Here is an 18348-nt window from a genome sequence, read left to right as displayed (position 1 = left end):
ACATCCAAAACCATTGTTTTAATTCATTTTTATTTTAAAATGCGCTGTAGGAAGTCAAATACTGGAGCCTGAACAAGTAACTAAAAAGCTCAGTCCACTCTGCATTCCATATCAGACACTCATGTCAACATGAAACCCGTTCATTCTCACTTAATGCAAGTAGGAGACCAGAAAATAGCTAGCCAAACCCTAATCTTAGCAAAAAGTAGTCTAAAAGATGTGTATACTGGCCTTGTCAGATGGCGAGAAAAAATAATAAAAAGGTGAGATGAGACATCCGAGCTGGCCATTATAAACAGACCTTTGCTAAAATAAATAGTTAAATCTGTTATGGCCTTATTAAAAGCAAAGCCTATTCGGGATAGCTTACACATGTAATACAGGATTCTGCATTTTGTCAGAGGTTTGAGGAATACATTCTAAACAAAGTGGTTGTGCATCTTTCAAAGTAAAGCGCTTTAGAAAAAGAAATATAAACTACTGGTTCTGTACTGAGAGGCACTAGGGATCCCCTAGGAGCTTAAGCTTATAAAAAAACAAGCTACTTTATTAATGTTTAGCTTGTCAAGGTAATATTGATAAAACATTAATAAAACAGCAACAAACAGTCCATAAGTAAAGCATTGCAAGAAATGAGAAAAAAAACCATCCTCAACCAACTCTAGAACAGAATACAAATATAAGCAGAATTGGCAAATCCATGCCACAAAATAAATATTTCACATGTATCTGCTGCATATAGAAGAAAAAAGTACTCCAACCTTAAATTAGCTTTTATTCCAACACAGAATAATACATCTTGATTTGATAGATTATATTGGAAATTAAGTCTGAAACCATACAATCCAAGGATCACCAGCATCTAGCATCTGACACATTCTATCCAAGTTCTTAAATGCATGATATTTAATATCATACGAGTGTGCCAAGAAAAACTATTTCACAACAAGTTATCCAACAAATCACAGAAAATAAAAGTTTAGGTCTAATATCTCTCAGGGTTGAATAAACAAAGAACATAGTAAACTCTTTTCTTTCTTTATTTTGAGTGCGCTGCATGTCTCATTTCTGAATGGACCTGGAGAGAAGAATGTTGGCTGTCTGTGTGCTGACGTCTGAGCCTGACAGAAGCTACCTTGGGCTGTTGTGTTTTGTTTTAAAAAAGAGACAAAGTGCCTGAAGAGGGCAAAATGTGGACGGCGATCAGTAGTACTGGAGAAGGGTTCTCTTTCACCCCAAACCCGACATCTGATGGGGGACAGCTCTGTGCTGTTGGAGTGTGTGTGATTGACAGACTGGTGGCTCAGAGGGGCTGCAGGACAGTCCTCCCTGCATCAGAGGCTCCTCCACTGGCCCCTATTCTCTCCAGCTCAGACAGCTCCTCAAACACATCCCTGAGGATGGGTGAACATACACAGCAGTCAAGACATCCACATCCATTATAGTGGGTTCCAGTGTACACTACTGGTCAAAAGTTTTAGAACACCTACTCATTCAAGGCTTTTTCTTTATTTTTACTATTTTCTACATTGTAGAATAATAGTGAAGACATCAAAACTATGCAATAACACATATGGAATCATGTAGTAACCAAAAAAGTGTTAAACAAATCAAAATATTTTATATTTGAGATTCTTCAAATAGCCACCCTTTGCCTTGATGACAGCTTTGCACACTCTTGGCAAAGCTGTTTTGATGTCTTCACTAATAGTAAAAATAAAGAAAAACCCTTGAATGAGTAGGTGTTCTAAAACTGTTGACCAGTAGTGTATATGATAAACACAACACCAAGTCAAGCAAACATCTCCTACAATAAGGGAATGTACAACTTTATTTGTATTAATGTTCTACTCTTAAAATCCTCCAGCATTCTTAGAGTTACTAGACTGATTTCCCCCCTTATTTTCTTTCTGACATAATAGAACGAAGAGATTGATTTTTTTTTTTGATTTTTTCAATGGATGAGAGAGGAGGGATTTTGTTCCAGCTTCTGCTCAGTTGCCCATTGGTCTGGGCAGCCCTGCTTACTAGAGCTGGGTCTCGCTCAGCCACCACTGGATTATACTCAGAGACTGGTGTAGTGCATAGTGGCAGGAGGCTGGTGGTTTATTCCTTAGTATAAGAAAACAGGGTTGTATTCAGTAGGGGATACCGTTGCAAAGTGTTTTGCAACTGAAAACAAATATGTTCTTCAGGACAAGTTTCACTGCATTTTCTCCACTGAACACAACCCCGCACTCCATCTGAAGCTGGGAGAGGGACCTTGATGGAAGGGATGAGAAGCATACTCACTTGTGCATGTAGAAGAAGATGTATCCGCTGCGGTCGCGGTCCCTCTGCACCGTGGCCTCCTGCGTGCGCGACACGTCCAGGTCGTTGTAGGTCAGCCACGACTGCTTCTTCATGTCGTACACGTCGCTGATGTAATGGCCTGAGGGTTGGGAGATGGAATTCTAGGTTAATATTAGACTACAAGAATCCAGTGTCTGGGGTTCTCATGGTATTGTAATCATATGCCGCCTCAGCTCACACAACCTTATATTTTCATGCTTTACGTTGGTTCACGGATGACTGATAATCTGTGGCTCCTGCTACACAGTAGTGCGTTTTGAGATGCACAGAAATCAGTCACTACCAAAAAATATGAATAAAATTCATGTTTCAACATTCATTCAACTTGAACACATTTTTGGGTCCCACAAATAACGGTGCATCTCGTAACACAGCCATATATCTTAGCAGACTGGTCTATAGGCAGGGCAGTGCTTACCAGAGGAGGAGCTGCTCCCGATGTGACTGACTACACTGATCAGCCGGAAGGAATTAGCCAGATCTCCACTCTGGGAACAAGAAAGGAAGAGGTGTTCAGCCGGGCTGTTTCACTCCATTTCAAAACGTTTGTGGGGGGGCACGCGTTAGAAAATATACTAACAAGAATAGTGAAGTCTCCACCCCCCTAAATGGAGAGACTCTGCCAGTTTCAGGCAAGTCTATTGTCCAAATGTCCCCTTTAGAAATTCGAAAGATGCGAGCACCTGCCAAATCGTGATTTGTCCAAATCATCAGTGACGAGAAATCTGCGTACCAGAACAAAGTTGCTCGTTAGTCGTCGCATCCCAGTCTCTTGAAAGACGCAACTACCATTTATGTTACGTGCATCTGTCCACGAGAGTACTCCCTACTGAACAGGACCCTGGTGAAGGCTGGTTAGCGTGGGAGAGAGGAGGAGGAAAAGGAGAGGCTCTGTACCTCAGCATTCCTCTTCAGGTCCCCAGCCTCTGCTTCGCTGTACTCCATGTCCAGCACCTCCTCGTTCCCAGAGTCCTCGTCTGAACACAGCAGCTCCGGCAACGAGTTGTTGAACTCTGGGAGGGCGGGAGAAACCAGCAGAGGGGATCAAGACATGTGAAAACCACTGATGCGCGCAAACCAGGGGTTGGAACCGGTTCATGGAACAGAACCAAAAACTGAAAAAGAAATGTTCAGAGGAACTGAAACAGAACCAGGAATGAAAGTGATGTCTAGTGTTCCGGAACAGAACCGTTATTTTAAAACCTTGACTATGGGTTACTAACGTTCTTTTTAGCTCCCAAAATATTCCTAATGTCTAGTATATAATTTGGTAATTTTGTTAAGTTAAAATGCTAGTAACAGCCTAAACACATTCCAATTCACATCATGATGTTCAGCGCTTCAAGCCAAGCTCACTCCATGTCCACCATGTTGCCCTCTCCCCACCCGTGAAATTTCAGTCGCATCTCGTGCCTGCACTTATCTGTCCAATCAAACAAGTAAACAACTATTTTACCCGTTCCACGGCAAGCTGCTCTATCGGCTCTAATTCAAATAATGAGCTAAATGTAAAAACAATGTTGATTTCACAGGTTTAAAAAAAAATGAATGAAAAGGACCTATTTCAGGGATGGGCAACTGGCCCTCAGATCAACCCCCCCGAACTCCACCCCAACAACGTACTGTTTGGTGCAAGTTAGAATAGTAGAATACACAAGGTGCAATTTCGAAATTTGGTTGTGAGTTAGCAGTTTTTCGCTTATGTCTGTCACTGATAGTCAGTCAATTAGCCAGTGTCAGCTAAATGTTTTTAGATCACCAAGTTAGTTTAGCGGCCAGCTATCTAAACTTGTTATTACGGTTGAATTATCGGCCAGGGACCCCCCATTGATTTTGTTAGTCAGTCTCACTCAGATATCATTAAAAACATTTCTCTCCACCCTATGGCAAAATGTGTAGAATTTCAGGAAATTAGTAAAATAAAATTGCTAAATCTTCTCTCCACTCCATGAAAACGTGTAGAATTGCAGCAAACTTGCTTTAAAACTGCAACATTTTCTCTACACCTCATGGCAAAATGTGTAGAATTACACAAAATTAACTCTAAAACTTAAAATGTCTCTCTGCTGTCAAGAGGGGGGCCACTAAAATGTTTTGCTCGCTGTGTGTGTGTGTGTGTGTGTGTGCGCGTGTGCGTGTCTGTGTGTGTGTATGGCTGGCAACTACAGCCGCTCATGATGAGTTCTGAGTTTTGGTGGCCCCCACCCCTATCAAAGTTGCCCATCCCTGACCTATATGAACTGCTACTTTCTTGTTGTTGGTTCGAACCGGTTCAGAACTTTTATTTTCTGGTCGGAACACCGGAATGGATTCCAACCCCTGGCGTAAACACACACTACTTTTATTTTGTGAAGCTGAGTATTAGCTTAAGGGGTACCAGTGTCTATGCTGTACCTTGCAGGCTGAGTTCTGTGGCTCTCTTGAGGTCGTCGTCCTCTCTCATCTCTTGGGCTTCCTGTAGGGCATACCACACATTGCAAATGTCACTGAATTGTATCGTGATGGTGCAACAAGGCAGCATTGCTGGATACAGGGTCAAGTAGATTTCGATTTTAGTCATTTAGCAGATGCTCTTATCCAGAGCGACTTACAGTTAAGTGAGTGCATACATTTTCATACTGGCCCCCCGTGGGAAACAAACCCACAACCCTGGCGTTGCAAGCGCCATGCTCTACCAACTGAGCTACAGGGGACTACCCTAGTCCCCTGTAGACACCTAGGTGACATTATATAGTGTTGGTGGGTCAGAGCTTAAGACCAGTATTCACCAAAACAAGCTGAAGGAAGATTAGTCTACATTACAAAAACATAGGTGAACCACCAACATCAGGTTTCTCCTACAGCAAAAATGTCAGGGTAGAGCTGTATAGTAGGTCTCTATATGTCCTAGTGTGTGTTGGGAGTCTTACGTGCTCCTGCAGGCTCTGGGCCAGAGCTTGCTGCAGCTCCTGCTCCTCCCGCTCCTGCTCCAGGCTATACTGCTGCACCCAGTCCAGCTCCCCCTGCACCCCCTCGGGTGTCTGGTTTTCCTTGTTCTCGTCCATGGTCAGGTCCAGGGAGTCTAGCACATCTACACACACAGATACACTCTGTTGAGCAAGGGTTGCTGAAACGCACATTTCAAAACAGAGGCTTCTGCATTTGTTTCAAGTCCATGGTCTTCATGACTTAGTATAGGATAGTTCAAGGAAATTACAATTTCACAATGGACATCTAGTAAGTAACTACAGAGAGCTGTTTTGGTGTGTAGTGTCAAAAGATAAATTTGAGTGAACTATCTGTTTAAGGCTACACTTCCCTGTCCCTCCTGGCTGGGGTGTATGTATGTGTGTAGTGGTTACCTGCAGACGGTTTGGTGTCTGTCTCCAGCAGGTCTGGGTGGTAGTTAGTCTCCTGGGCGTCGGGGTCGGCGTCGCCGAAGCCCGTGTCGGGGCTGCTGGTTGGCTCGTCCTCAGGGGCGGGGCAGGAGAGACCAGCGTCCTGACGACTCATCTCTAGCACCACCGCCAGCATCTCCTCATCGTTGATGTCTGACGCGTCTGTATGTTGGACGCCTCGCTGGACCGAAACACACAACCAGAGCCCACCATGTCACACCGGACCTAAACGCACAGTATTCTTTCAACCTGGCCCTGCATGTGTCAGTGGTTAAGTTGTAGTGACTCATTTCTCCCTTGGTCCCGCTGGTGCCCTTACCTCCTCTGCTCTGTCGTCAGGCAGACAGTCGCTGAGGCGTCGCTTGCGGCTCACTGCCTTCCGGCTCAGCTCCTCCTCGCTGTCAGAGTCCACCAGGATACTGCTGGAGCTTCCCCCCGCCTTCAGAGACACTTTCCTGGGGGAAGGAAATAAAGACAGTGGTTAGAAGAACCAAACATCTACACCAGTGGTTTTCAACCTGTGGACCGGAGGTACTGCAGGTGGTCCGACATTTTTTGATTTATTTTTAGAATGTATTTTTATAATTCTACGTTACTTTATACAATGCAAACAACAATAATAATACTAATAATATTCATAATAATCATTTAAAATCGGTTATATTTACTGATAAAATGTACTCTAAATTTGACCGCCAAGATACTTTATGTTAAATTCCACGATTCCTCAAATGGTGGTCCTCAAGAGTTTGGCGGTGATTTGGTGGTCCCCGGAATGGAAAAGTTTGGGAACCGCTTATCTACACAATGTTCCCATCAAGGAAACATGGAACCTACTGTAAACATGATCGTCCATGGGTTGGAAGTGTGTGGAAGTGATACCATGGTGTTTGAGAGGGGTTGAATGAGTGGCTTACCAAAGTAGTGAGGAGGAGTTCACCAACTGGGAGGCCTTCAGTGTTCGTGACCTGTACAAAACAACAGGGCGTGGTAGGTTAGAAAACAAAATGTCCACGTGTTGTGCTAAATGTCCAAATAATGTTGTTGAAGACCAGCCTGTGTGGTGACTTTCAAAGAAAATGTCAACAGGGCTCGATATTAACGCTTGTCCGGGACAAAAAAATAATCTGACAAGAAGAATATAGATTTCAGTTGTCTGAATGGACAAGTAAAACCCCCCACAAAAAATAACAATATCAAACAATTACTCTGATCAGAATTAGATCAGTGTCCTCTGGATGCGATGTACAGTATTTGCTGTTCTCCCAATTGCTGCAGAGCACATTGGAGTAGGATTGTATTGCATTGACAGGCAGAGTGGTATTTCAATAATCCCGGTGGCGAGATGCGCTATTGAGATCAAAGAACAGATCTGTGTGTAGCCACGTGTGCACATTTGTTGATATTCCTTGCCAATTACTGAGTTACATGCACAGTTATAGCAAATTTTTGGTCAGCAAACAGGTTTCGTACAGAAAAACCCTGGAAAAGTCATGGGTGTGCATCAGCTGCATGTGTGCCAGTGCGAGTGGGCCAGAGCAGAGAGAGGGAGACATTACAGCAGGTAAGCCTACAAAATAATGACAGACTAACTAGATAGCCAATTCAACACATCTCGGTAGTTAACTATTTAGCTATTATCATGTATTAATGCAATTGTCATGTCCAATGTCCTAAAAACTACGCACCGTCATAACTACAAATGGCAACACGCAGTTGATGAACAGATACGTTAATAAACCAATGCTTACTCCGGTTATAAGTCTCTCCAGTGCCCAATATTGGGAGCTGAGAAATATATCTGACACCATTGGAAAGCTGGGATTCCCCCCTGTTCAACATTGGTCATGTCAATCTGACAATTTAAAAATATATTTATATAAAATATATATGCTGTCAATAGATCTCCCCTGAAGGGATGTTATCGATAAACAGTGACCTTGCTTTGAAGTAGGCTACTTTAGCCATTTGATTAAAAAATATATATGGCAAGACCTGAAAATGGTTGTCTAGCAATGATCAACAACCAATTTGACAGAGCTTGAAGAATTTTGAAAAGAATAATGGGCAAATGTTTACAATGCAGGTGTGGAAAGTTTTTAGAGACTTACCCAGAAAGACTCACAGCTGTAATTGCTGCCAAATGTGCTTCTACAAAGTATTGACTCGGGGATGTGAATATTTATATAAATGAGGTATTTCTGTATTTCATTTTAAATAAATGTGCAAACATTTCTAAAAACATGTTTTCACCATGTCATTATGGGGAATTGTGTATAAATTGGTGAGGAAAATAATGTATTTAATCCATTTAGAATTCCGGTTGTAACAAAATGTAGAATAAGTCAAGGGGTATGAATACTTTCTGAAGGCACTGTAATAGGCCTAATAATGATTATAATGAATTTTATTTTGTAAAGTGGTTCCTTGCATCATACAACAATTTTCAGGTACCTTTTTGGCCCAAAGTGTTACAAACCCCCCCCAAACATTTGGAGTACAAAAGTTAATGTCAAGCCCTGGTAAAATGGTATATTATGCAGCAAACGTTGGATAATTTTCACTGTGGGGTGTGTTTCTTACATGGTTCCATGTGCGCTCCAGCCCAGGCTAAGGGGGGGCTGCGTAGTGTCTGTGCAGTGGGACAGCAGCGTGAGGTAGCGGGGGATCATCACCTGCTGGCCCAGCTTACTGTTTAAGGACAGCTGGGCGTTGAAGCTGTAGCGCTTCAGGTGCAGGATAAGAACTCTGGGGAAACGACAGAAAGGAAAGGAATGGATTTAGGGTTCTGGTGAACCTCATACCACTTCCTCATTCACTTTAACATCAGGGCTAAAGATCACAGTTGTAGACACATGGGCATACCTGGGGAGTCGGCTGAATTTATGAGTCACTGTCGCCGCTTTCCTGCTGCACTTTTCACAAGAATACTCGATTTCCTCCATCTGGAATACACATAAACATACATTCAACTCATCTACTTATTATTAGGATTTGGATACTAGGTTGACTGTTTCATTGCCTTTAATGCAGGGGTGTCAAACTCAGTTTGCCCCGGGGGCCGCATTAGGTCTTCAACGAGGTCCGGAGGGCCACACTGAAAACATGTTACATTTCCTTGCCGTCAAAATATGCAAAAAAATTGTCCTCTATCCATCGTTTTTGGAATTTGATGCTCCGACTGTCTAGCTTTCATTTCTGTGATTATTAGCGAGCTACACACAGTCAAGAAACTGTGACTGTAGCTCCATTATCATTTCTTCACAGTTTCAATTTGGTTTTAGTCATTTTAAAGTGTGTATATGTATACAGTGAGGAAAAAAGTATTTAGTCAGCCACCAATTGTGCAAGTTCTCCCACTTAAAAAGATGAGAGAGGCCTGTAATTTTCATCATAGGTACACGTCAACTATGACAGACAAAATGAGATTTTTTTTCCCAGAAAATCACATTGTAGGATTTTTAATGAATTTATTTGCAAATTATGGTGGAAAATAAGTATTTGGTCAATAACAAAAGTTTCTCAATACTTTGTTATATACCCTTTGTTGGCAATGACACAGGTCAAACGTTTTCTGTAAGTCTTCACAAGGTTTTCACACACTGTTGCTGGTATTTTGGCCCATTCCTCCATGCAGATCTCCTCTAGAACAGTGATGTTTTGGGGCTGTCGCTGGGCAACACAGACTTTCAACTCCCTCCAAATATTTTCTATGGGGTTGAGATCTGGAGACTGGCTAGGCCACTCCAGGACCTTGAAATGCTTCTTACGAAGCCACTCCTTCGTTGCCCGGGCGGTGTGTTTGGGATCATTGTCATGCTGAAAGACCCAGCCACGTTTCATCTTCAATGCCCTTGCTGATGGAAGGAGGTTTTCACTCAAAATCTCACGATACATGGCCTCATTCATTCTTTCCTTTACACGGATCAGTCGTCCTGGTCGCTTTGCAGAAAAACAGCCCCAAAGCATGATGTTTCCACCCCCATGCTTTACAGTAGGTATGGTGTTCTTTGGATGCAACTCAGCATTCTTTGTCCTCCAAACACGACGAGTTGAGTTTTTACCAAAAAGTTCTATTTTGGTTTCATCTGACCATATGACATTCTCCCAATCCTCTTCTGGATCATCCAAATGCACTCTAGCAAACTTCCGACGGGCCTGGACATGTACTGGCTTAAGCAGGGGGACACGTCTGGCACTGCAGGATTTGAGTCCCTGGCGGCGTAGTGTGTTACTGATGGTAGGCTTTGTTACTTTGGTCCCAGCTCTCTGCAGGTCATTCACTAGACCCCCCGTGTGGTTCTGGGATTTTTGCTCACCGTTCTTGTGATCATTTTGACCCCACGGGGTGAGATCTTGCGTGGAGCCCCAGATCGAGGGAGATTATCAGTGGTCTTGTATGTCTTCCATTTCCTAATAATTGCTCCCACAGTTGATTTCTTCAAACCAAGCTGCTTACCTATTGCAGATTCAGTCTTCCCAGCCTGGTGCAGGTCTACAATTTTGTTTCTGGTGTCCTTTGACAGCTCTTTGGTCTTGGCCATATTGGAGTTTGGAGTGTGACTGTTTGAGGTTGTGGACAGGTGTCTTTTATACTGATAACAAGTTCAAACAGGTGCCATTAATACAGGTAACGAGTGGAGGACAGAGGATCCTCTTAAAGAAGAAGTTACAGGTCTGTGAGAGCCAGAAATCTTGCTTGTTTGTAGGTGACCAAATACTTATTTTCCACCATAATTTGCAAATAAATTCATAAAAAATCCTACAATGTGATTTTCTGGATTTTTTTTCTCATTTTGTCTGACATAGTTGATGTGTACCTATGATGAAAATTACAGGCCTCTCTCATCTTTTTAAGTGGGAGAACTTGCACAATTGGTGGCTGACTAAATACTTTTTTCCCCCACTGTATATATAAAAAAGTTGGGGTCACCGTATTACTGCCACACAGGAGGTCATGAGTCATGAAGGCAGTCAAATTCCACGTTTAGTCACGGTAATTAGGCATCTCCAAGCTCTGATGCTGCTGATGGTCATTAGTAGCCTACCAAACTTGCTAACTGCCTGGTACTCAGCACTCTATTGTCCCTCTAATCACTAACATCAATGCAAATGTGATCGAAAATCTAACCAAACACTTCATGAGAGCCCATGAGCTCATGTTGCACAACATTTCTATAGGCTATGCAATTGCGCTAGAAAACAGAGTGATGGCTTCTTTAAAAAGAGCAGGATCCCATCAGCTTTCTATAGGCTAGGCCTACTATATTTATATCTCAACTTCCCTAATATTAAGCACATTGCTTGTCTTTACAACAGGAGTATAGCCTACCTGGCTGGCATGAAAATGAACCACGGTCAAAAGCGTCCTCCATTTGCTATTTAAATGCATAGATGACATGTATTTTTTCCCCCGCCCCTGTTTCGAGACAGGTGCTTGATAATGGTCCATTCTAAATCAAAACAAATTTCACATTTTATTTAGTATATGTGAAGACAAGATTAAATCAAGAATAGTCTGATGGGTGACAATATTAGCCTATCAATTGTGAATTATATATTAATCACTTGTGAATGACGCCCAGCGTAAGGAAAGAAACAATGCATCCCGTTTTTCTGCGACTTTTTCAAATCAGTCCCACACCTCATGTATCCTAGCCCATAGGTCTATATGTTTGGTAAAGTTTGTATCACAACTAAAGTGGCCAAATAACTAAAATTAAGCACATTAATCCGCTTTACAATGGGTGTAGAGCAGGACTGCCCAACCCTGTTCCTGGACAGCTACTGTCCTGTAGGTTTTTGCTCCAACCCTAATCTAGCACACCTGATTCTAATAATTAGCAGGTTGATAAGATTAATCAAGTTAGCCACACCTGGGGTTGGAGCGAAAACCTACAGGAGGGTAGCTCTCCAGGAACAGGGTTGGGAAACCCTGGTGTAGAGCCTAACTGGCATACATACGCAGTGAGAGTTTCAAGTTTGGGGAAGACAATTTTCACCATAAAAATGCACCTTTATAATAAAAGCATTACATGCATAATAGCATTTGCGGTCACTTTTGATAATGGTGTTTTCTGCTAATGGAACATTCCTGCTTATAGCCTACTGCCATGTGCGTATTGCTGTGCTTATGATGTGAAGAAATAGACTAATAGTTTATCAACATTTTAAGCTAAACGTTCTGATCTGTTGCGTCAGCCTCATTGCGTAAAAAATGTTTTTTGATGGTAGTGGTTGTATTAATTTGAGATCTATCGCATCTCACAACTGTCCCAGACTATGTTTGTAATATTTTATTTCTCGCACAGAATAGGTCAACTTTTGTACTATGGGGGATAGTAGATTGACATAGGCTAGTGCTTTTGCTGTTCATTAGGCATACTCATCTTGTTGGCTGACGAAAAGTAAATGTGGACAGTTCTTCCAATATCTTCACGCGCGCCCCCAATGTGTCTGTCTTCACTTGTAGCCTGTGAGAAAGACCTGATCATGTGACAGATAGCCATGCGAGTGAGAAGTGCTTCGGAGCACGCAGGGAGAAGGAAATTAAAAACATATAGCCCAACATTTGTATCACAACTAAAGTTAAATAAATAACTCTAAATGAAGCATACAGGAGTACCTGTTTCTTTGTTAACCGCTCAACACAGAATAGCCGCATGTGCGCACTCCCTCAAATCGTTTGGAGAAAATATCCTTTCTAATTTTATTCAGCTTTGTTCAATTATATTCTTCATACTATAAAATAATGCCACGGAATTCTAAACAAATCTGGTCTGCTAAATGAGCATAGCCCACAGCCATATCGCATAGCCAGATCAGGACCTAATATAAGGACAACTCAAGAGTATGCTATTCTGTTCTTCTGAAATAGACTACATTTTCTTCATATAATTTCTTTAGACATGTCTAAAATAAATCATGGATTTATTGTGAAGGTGAAGGCTATATTACATGGATTTATTATACTTTTTTAAATGTAGATGTTTTCCAAAAGGTCTGCATAAGTGGCTTGTAGGCTATTGGTGGAAGCCAGGAGATGCTAAATGCGTTTGTTAATGAACGGTCAATTACCGTGAGACTGGCAGTTATTTGCTTGACAATCCCCGGCTGACGAAATTTCATGACCGCCACAGCCCTAGTTGATATACAGTATATTTGGACAGGAGCTAGCCTTGTGGTTTGTGGGGACATAGGATTGGTGGTTTGTGGGGACAGTGGACACACACCCTGAAGAAGAGGTCCAGAGAGTCCTGGATGGACCGGAGAGGGATGGTCTTCTTCCTGCGAGGCAGGTCAATGGACAGGTCGTTGAACTGCTCCCGCTTGGTCACCACTTCTCCACAGCTGAAACCACACACACAATAGCACAACCTTTGTTATGATTTGTTATTAATGACATTCAGTCTGTCTTTATGACAACTTCATATGCTTAGGAAAGGTAATACCACAAAGGCTAAAGGAATGGACTCTTAAAAGCTAAATCTTTGACGTCTAACACACATCCATTATTTTATTCACCATCAGGGAAGAGATGTACCACCCAGAAATCCACAGTCTGAGAAGGGGATGACTCACTCACCCTTTGCAGGTGATGGTGTGCTGCACCTCAAACTCCATGTTGACCACCACGGGACAGGTGTAGGTGCGTGAGGTGTCCGCCTCCTCCCCAGGCCTGACTGCGGCCGCCTGCTGGGGGGGCTCGTCCCACGCCGCTGAGTCGCTCTTCCAGCTCTTGTTCACCTTCTCCATGTCCTCCTTCAGCTGGTCCAGGCACTGGCTCAGGAACTCATGGGCGTCCTGGAGGGAGGGAGGGGGGGGTTAGTATACAGAGCCACAAAAGAGCCAAATTGGTTGTGGTGCAAATATTGTAGGTCTTACGTTCTGCATGTATCCAGAGAAGCGCTCGGCCGTGGAGGAGATGGCACTTTTCACTCTCCTCAGCAGGTCTTTCTTTACCTCGGGGCACGAGATGTCCTTCTTGGCCAGCAAGTGGGCAAAACGTCTGCACGCACAACAGAGAGGCGGGTCAGTGAGGGTGCAGGGCAGGTACACAAGTCAGCTGAGCAGTTTGAGAAATATCGAGTCATAGCCATGAAATCACTAAGCCATCTAAACAAAAAAAGCTTTTAAAAGGGTGCATCCCTTGTAAAAGTGGAAATATTTTCAACAGTGTTTAAGAGGAAGAGAAACAAGATGACAGTTGAGGAATTGATCGAACGAGTGACAGTTTCCTATACTCAGTTCTGGGGTTAGTTGTGTAGTTCAGTTGGTAGAGCATGATGCTTGCAACGCCAGGGTTGTAGGTTCGATTCCCACGGGGGACCAGTACAAAAATGTGTGCACTCACTAATGTAAGTCACTCTGGATAAGAGCATCTGCTAAATGACTAAAATGTAAAAGAGGGTGACTGCAGTGTAACAGTAGGCTACCTGAGCAAGGCGTTGGAGGGGACCTTCTTCCATGGGATTCCCTGCTTCAGCAGGTCATTGGAGAACGACGGCAGGCTGAAGAGAGACTGCAGGATGGCGTTCATGTAACATGTGTTGCCCAGGTTGGAGAATCTGCAGCAAAGAGGTTAGAGAAAATTAAAGTCATACTCCATTTCTGTACCACCACTACAACCACTGGAGAAAATACATGTTTTCAATTGAAAGTGTCTGTTTCGGCACATTAGGGCTGTAAGCGACAAAAAAAAGAATCTTGGTCAACCGAAATGTCTCTGTCCATATTGGACACACCCTGTGTGTTTTAATAAAATCAACTAAACTCAGCAAAAAAGAAACGTCCTCTCACTGTCAACTGCGTTTATTTTCAGCAAACTTAACATGTGTAAATATTTGAATGAACATAAGATTCAACAACAGCCATAAACTGAACAAGTTCCACAGAAATTGAATAATGTGTCCCTAAACAAGGGGGGGGTCAAAATCAAAAGTAACAGTCAGTATCTGGTGTGGCCACCAGCTGCATTAAGTACTGCAGTGCATCTCCTCCTCATGGACTGCACCAGATTTGCCAGTTCTTGCTGTGAGATGTTACCCCACTCTTCTACCAAGGCACCTGCAAGTTCCCTGACATTTCTGGGGGAATGGCCCTAGCCTTTACCCGCCGATCCAACAGGTCCCAGACGTGCTAATGGGCTTGAGATCCGGGCTCTTCGCTGGCCATGGCAGAACACTGACATTCCTGTCTTGCAGGAAATCACGCACAGAACGAGCAGTATGGCTGGTGGCATTGTCATGCTGGAGGTTCATGTCAGGATGAGCCTGCAGGAAGGGTACCACATGAGGGAAGAGGATGTCTTTCCTGTAACGCACAGCGTTGAGATTGCCTGCAATGACAACAAGCTCAGTCCGATGATGCTGTGACACACCGCCCCAGACCATGACGTACCTTCCACCTCCAAATCGATCCCGCTCCAGAGTACAGGCCTCGGTGTAACGCTCATTCGACGATAAACGTGAATCCGACCATCACCCCAGGTGAGACAAAACCGCGACTCGTCAGTGAAGAGCACTTTTTGCCAGTCCTGTCTGGTCCAGTAACGGTGGGTTTGTGCCCATAGGCAACGTTGTTGCCGGTGATGTCTGGTGAGGACCTGCCTTACAACAGGCCTACAAGCCCTCAGTCCAGCCTCTCTCAGCCTATTGCAGACAGTCTGAGCACTGATGGAGGGATTGTGCGTTCCTGGTGTAACTCGGGCAGTTGTTGTTGCCATCCTGTACCTGTCCCGCAGGTGTGATGTTCGGATGTACCGATCCTGTGCAGGTGCTGTTACCCGTGGCCTGCCACTGCGAGGACGATCAGCTGTCCATCCTGTCTCCCTGTAGCGCTTAGGCGTCTCACAGTATGGAAATTGCAATGTATTGCCCTGGCCACATCTGCAGTCCTCATGCCTCCTTGCAGCATGCCTAAGGCACGTTCACGGAGATGAGCAGGGACCCTGGGCATCTTTCTTTTGGTGTTTTTCAGAGTCAGCAGAAAGGCCTCTTTAGTGTCCTAAGTTTTCATAACTGTGACCTTAATTGCCTACCGTCTGTAAGCTGTTAGTGGGGCGGGGGGAATTGACATATGGAATTGGTTTAAGATGGTCACACTATGGATGATTTAGCTATTTGATTTTGAATTTTAAAGGGCCCCTTTAGGTATCCTAACATTTTTCATATTTTTATATTTGATGAAATCTTGAATTTAGCCCAGAGAACTGCATTGAGTAACACATCCATAAATGGCAAAGAGAGTCAAAAAATAAATCATAAGAAACAAGGTTTTGAAGTGTTTGTCCTATATCTGGGATATATAAGAAAGCTCATGATATACAGTGCCTTCGGAAAGACCCCTTGATCTTTTCCAAATTTTGTTAGGTTACAGCCTTATTCTAAAATTAATTAAATTGTTGTTTCCCTCAAATCGACACACAATACCAACATGTTTCAAGCAGACCACCATAGTTCCCATGCCCAAGGACACTAAGATAACCTGCCTAAATGACTACCGACCCGTACCACTGACGTCTGTAGCCATGAAGTGCTTTGAAAGGCTGGTCATGGCTCACATCAACACCATTATCCCAGACACCCTAGACCCACTCCAATTTGCATACCACCCCAACAGATCCACAGATGATGCAATCTCTATTGCACTCCACACTGCCCTTTCCCACCTGGACAAGAGGAACACCTACTTGAGAATGCTATTCATTGACTACAGCTCAGCGTTCAACACCATAGTGCCCTCAAAGCTCATCACTAAGCTAAGGATCCTGGGACTAAACACCTCTCTCTGCAACTGGATCCTGGACTTCCTGACGTGCCGCCCCGAGGTGGTAAGGGTAGGTAACAACACATCTGCCACGCTGATCCTCAACACGGGGGCCCCTCAGGGGTGCGTGCTCAGTCCCCTCCTGTACTCCCTGTTCACCCATGACTGCATGGCCAGGCACGACTCCAACACCATCATTAAGTTTGCCGACGACACAACAGTGGTAGGCTTGATCACCGACAACGATGAGACAGCCTATAGGGAGGAGGTCAGAGACCTGGCCATGTGGTGCCAGGATAACAACCTCTCCCTCAACGTGACCAAGACAAAGGAGATGATTGTGGACTACAGGAAAAAAAAGAGGACTGAGCACGCCCCCATTCTCATCGACGGGGCTGTAGTGGAACAGGTTGAGCGCTTCAAGTTCCTTGGTGTCCACATCACCAACGAACTATCATGGTCCTAACACACCAAGACAGTCGTGAAGAGGGCACGACAAAGCCTATTCACCCTCAGGAGACTGAAAAGATTTGGCATGGGTCCTCAGATCCTCAAAAAGTTATACAGCTGCACCAGAGAGCATCCTGACTGGTTGCATCACCGCCTGGTATGGCAACTGCTCGGCCTCCGACCGCAAGGCACTACAGAGGGTAGTGCGTACGGCCCAGTACATCACTGGGGCAAAGCTTCCTGCCATCCAGGACCTCTATACCAGGCGGTGTCAGAGGAAGGCCCTCAAAATTGTCAAAGACTCCAGCCACCCTAGTCATAGACTGTTCTCTCTGCTACCGCACGGCAAGCGGTACCGGAGCGCCAAGTCTAGGTCCAAAAGGCTTCTCAACAGCTTCTACCCCCAAGCCATAAGACTCCTGAACAGCTAATCATGGCTACCCGGACTATTTGCACCCCCACCCCATCTTTTTACGCTGCTGCTACTCTGTTAATTATTTATGCAGTCACTTTAACGCTACCCACATGTACATATTACCTCAACTAGCCGGTGCCCCCGCACATTGACTCTGCACCGGTACCCCCCTGTATATAGCCTACCTACTGTTATTTTACTTCTGCTCTTTTTTCTCTCAACACTTTTTTGTTGTTGTTGTTTTATTTTACTTTTTTATTAAGAAATAAATGCATTGTTGGTTAAGGGCTTTAAGTAAGCATTTCACTGTAATGTCTACACCTGTTGTATTCGGCGCATGTGGAAAATAATGATTTGATTTGAGAGTTTTTAGGTGCCTTTTGGAAAACTCCAAGTGGGCTGTCATGTGCCTTTTACTGAGGAGTGGCTTCCATCTGGCCACTCTACCATAAAGGCCTGATTGGTGAAGTGCAGCAGAGATGGGAGAACCTTCCAGAAGGACAACCATCTCCACAGAGGAACTCTAGAGCTCTGTCAGAGTGATCATCGGGTTCTTGGTCACCTTCCTGATCAAGGTCCTTCTCCTCCGATTGCTCAGTTTGGCCGGGCAGCCAGCTCTAGGAAGAGTCTTGGTGGTTCCAAACTTCTTCCATTTAAAAATGGAGGCCACTGGGTTCTTAGGGACCTTCAATGCTGCAGAATTGTTTGGTTCCCTTCCCCAGATCTCTGCCGAGACACAATCCTGTCTAGGAGCTCTACAGACAATTCCTTCGACCTCATGGCTTGGTTTTTGCTCTGACATGCACTGTCAACTGTGGGATCTTATATAGACAGGTGTGTGCGCCTTTCCAAATCATGTCCAATCAATTGAATTTACCACAGGTGGACTCTAATCAAGTTGTAGAAACATCAAGGATGATCAATGGAAACAGGATGCATCTGAGCTCAGTTTTGAGTCTCATAGCAAAGGGTCTGAATACTTACAGT

General features: G+C 44.0%; 1 protein-coding gene across 3 annotated transcripts in view; it reads right to left on the bottom strand.

The window, feature by feature from the left end:
- Positions 1-13: 13 nt before the first annotated feature.
- LOC121551401 (ubiquitin carboxyl-terminal hydrolase 37-like) overlaps positions 14-18348 on the bottom strand; it is a 32063-nt gene continuing 13728 nt past the window's right edge. For all 3 annotated transcript variants that reach the window (XM_041864036.1, XM_045209984.1, XM_045209982.1), the window contains 15 exons: positions 14165-14296; positions 13614-13737; positions 13315-13532; positions 12962-13079; positions 8595-8674; positions 8313-8477; positions 6647-6697; positions 6049-6184; positions 5694-5910; positions 5262-5422; positions 4747-4807; positions 3250-3365; positions 2771-2840; positions 2293-2431; positions 14-1394 (listed from right to left, as the gene is read on the bottom strand). In XM_041864036.1, coding sequence (XP_041719970.1) covers positions 1304-1394; positions 2293-2431; positions 2771-2840; positions 3250-3365; positions 4747-4807; positions 5262-5422; positions 5694-5910; positions 6049-6184; positions 6647-6697; positions 8313-8477; positions 8595-8674; positions 12962-13079; positions 13315-13532; positions 13614-13737; positions 14165-14296 — 1879 coding nt within the window. In that variant the 3' untranslated portion in view covers positions 14-1303. The remainder of the gene's footprint in view (positions 1395-2292; positions 2432-2770; positions 2841-3249; positions 3366-4746; positions 4808-5261; positions 5423-5693; positions 5911-6048; positions 6185-6646; positions 6698-8312; positions 8478-8594; positions 8675-12961; positions 13080-13314; positions 13533-13613; positions 13738-14164; positions 14297-18348) is intronic.

This window comes from Coregonus clupeaformis, chromosome 4 (genome assembly GCF_020615455.1).
Source record: "Coregonus clupeaformis isolate EN_2021a chromosome 4, ASM2061545v1, whole genome shotgun sequence".
Classification (NCBI taxonomy): Eukaryota; Metazoa; Chordata; class Actinopteri; order Salmoniformes; family Salmonidae; genus Coregonus; species Coregonus clupeaformis.
The sequence above is the reverse complement of the archived record's forward strand: the minus strand, read 5'-3'. Positions and strand labels throughout refer to the sequence as shown.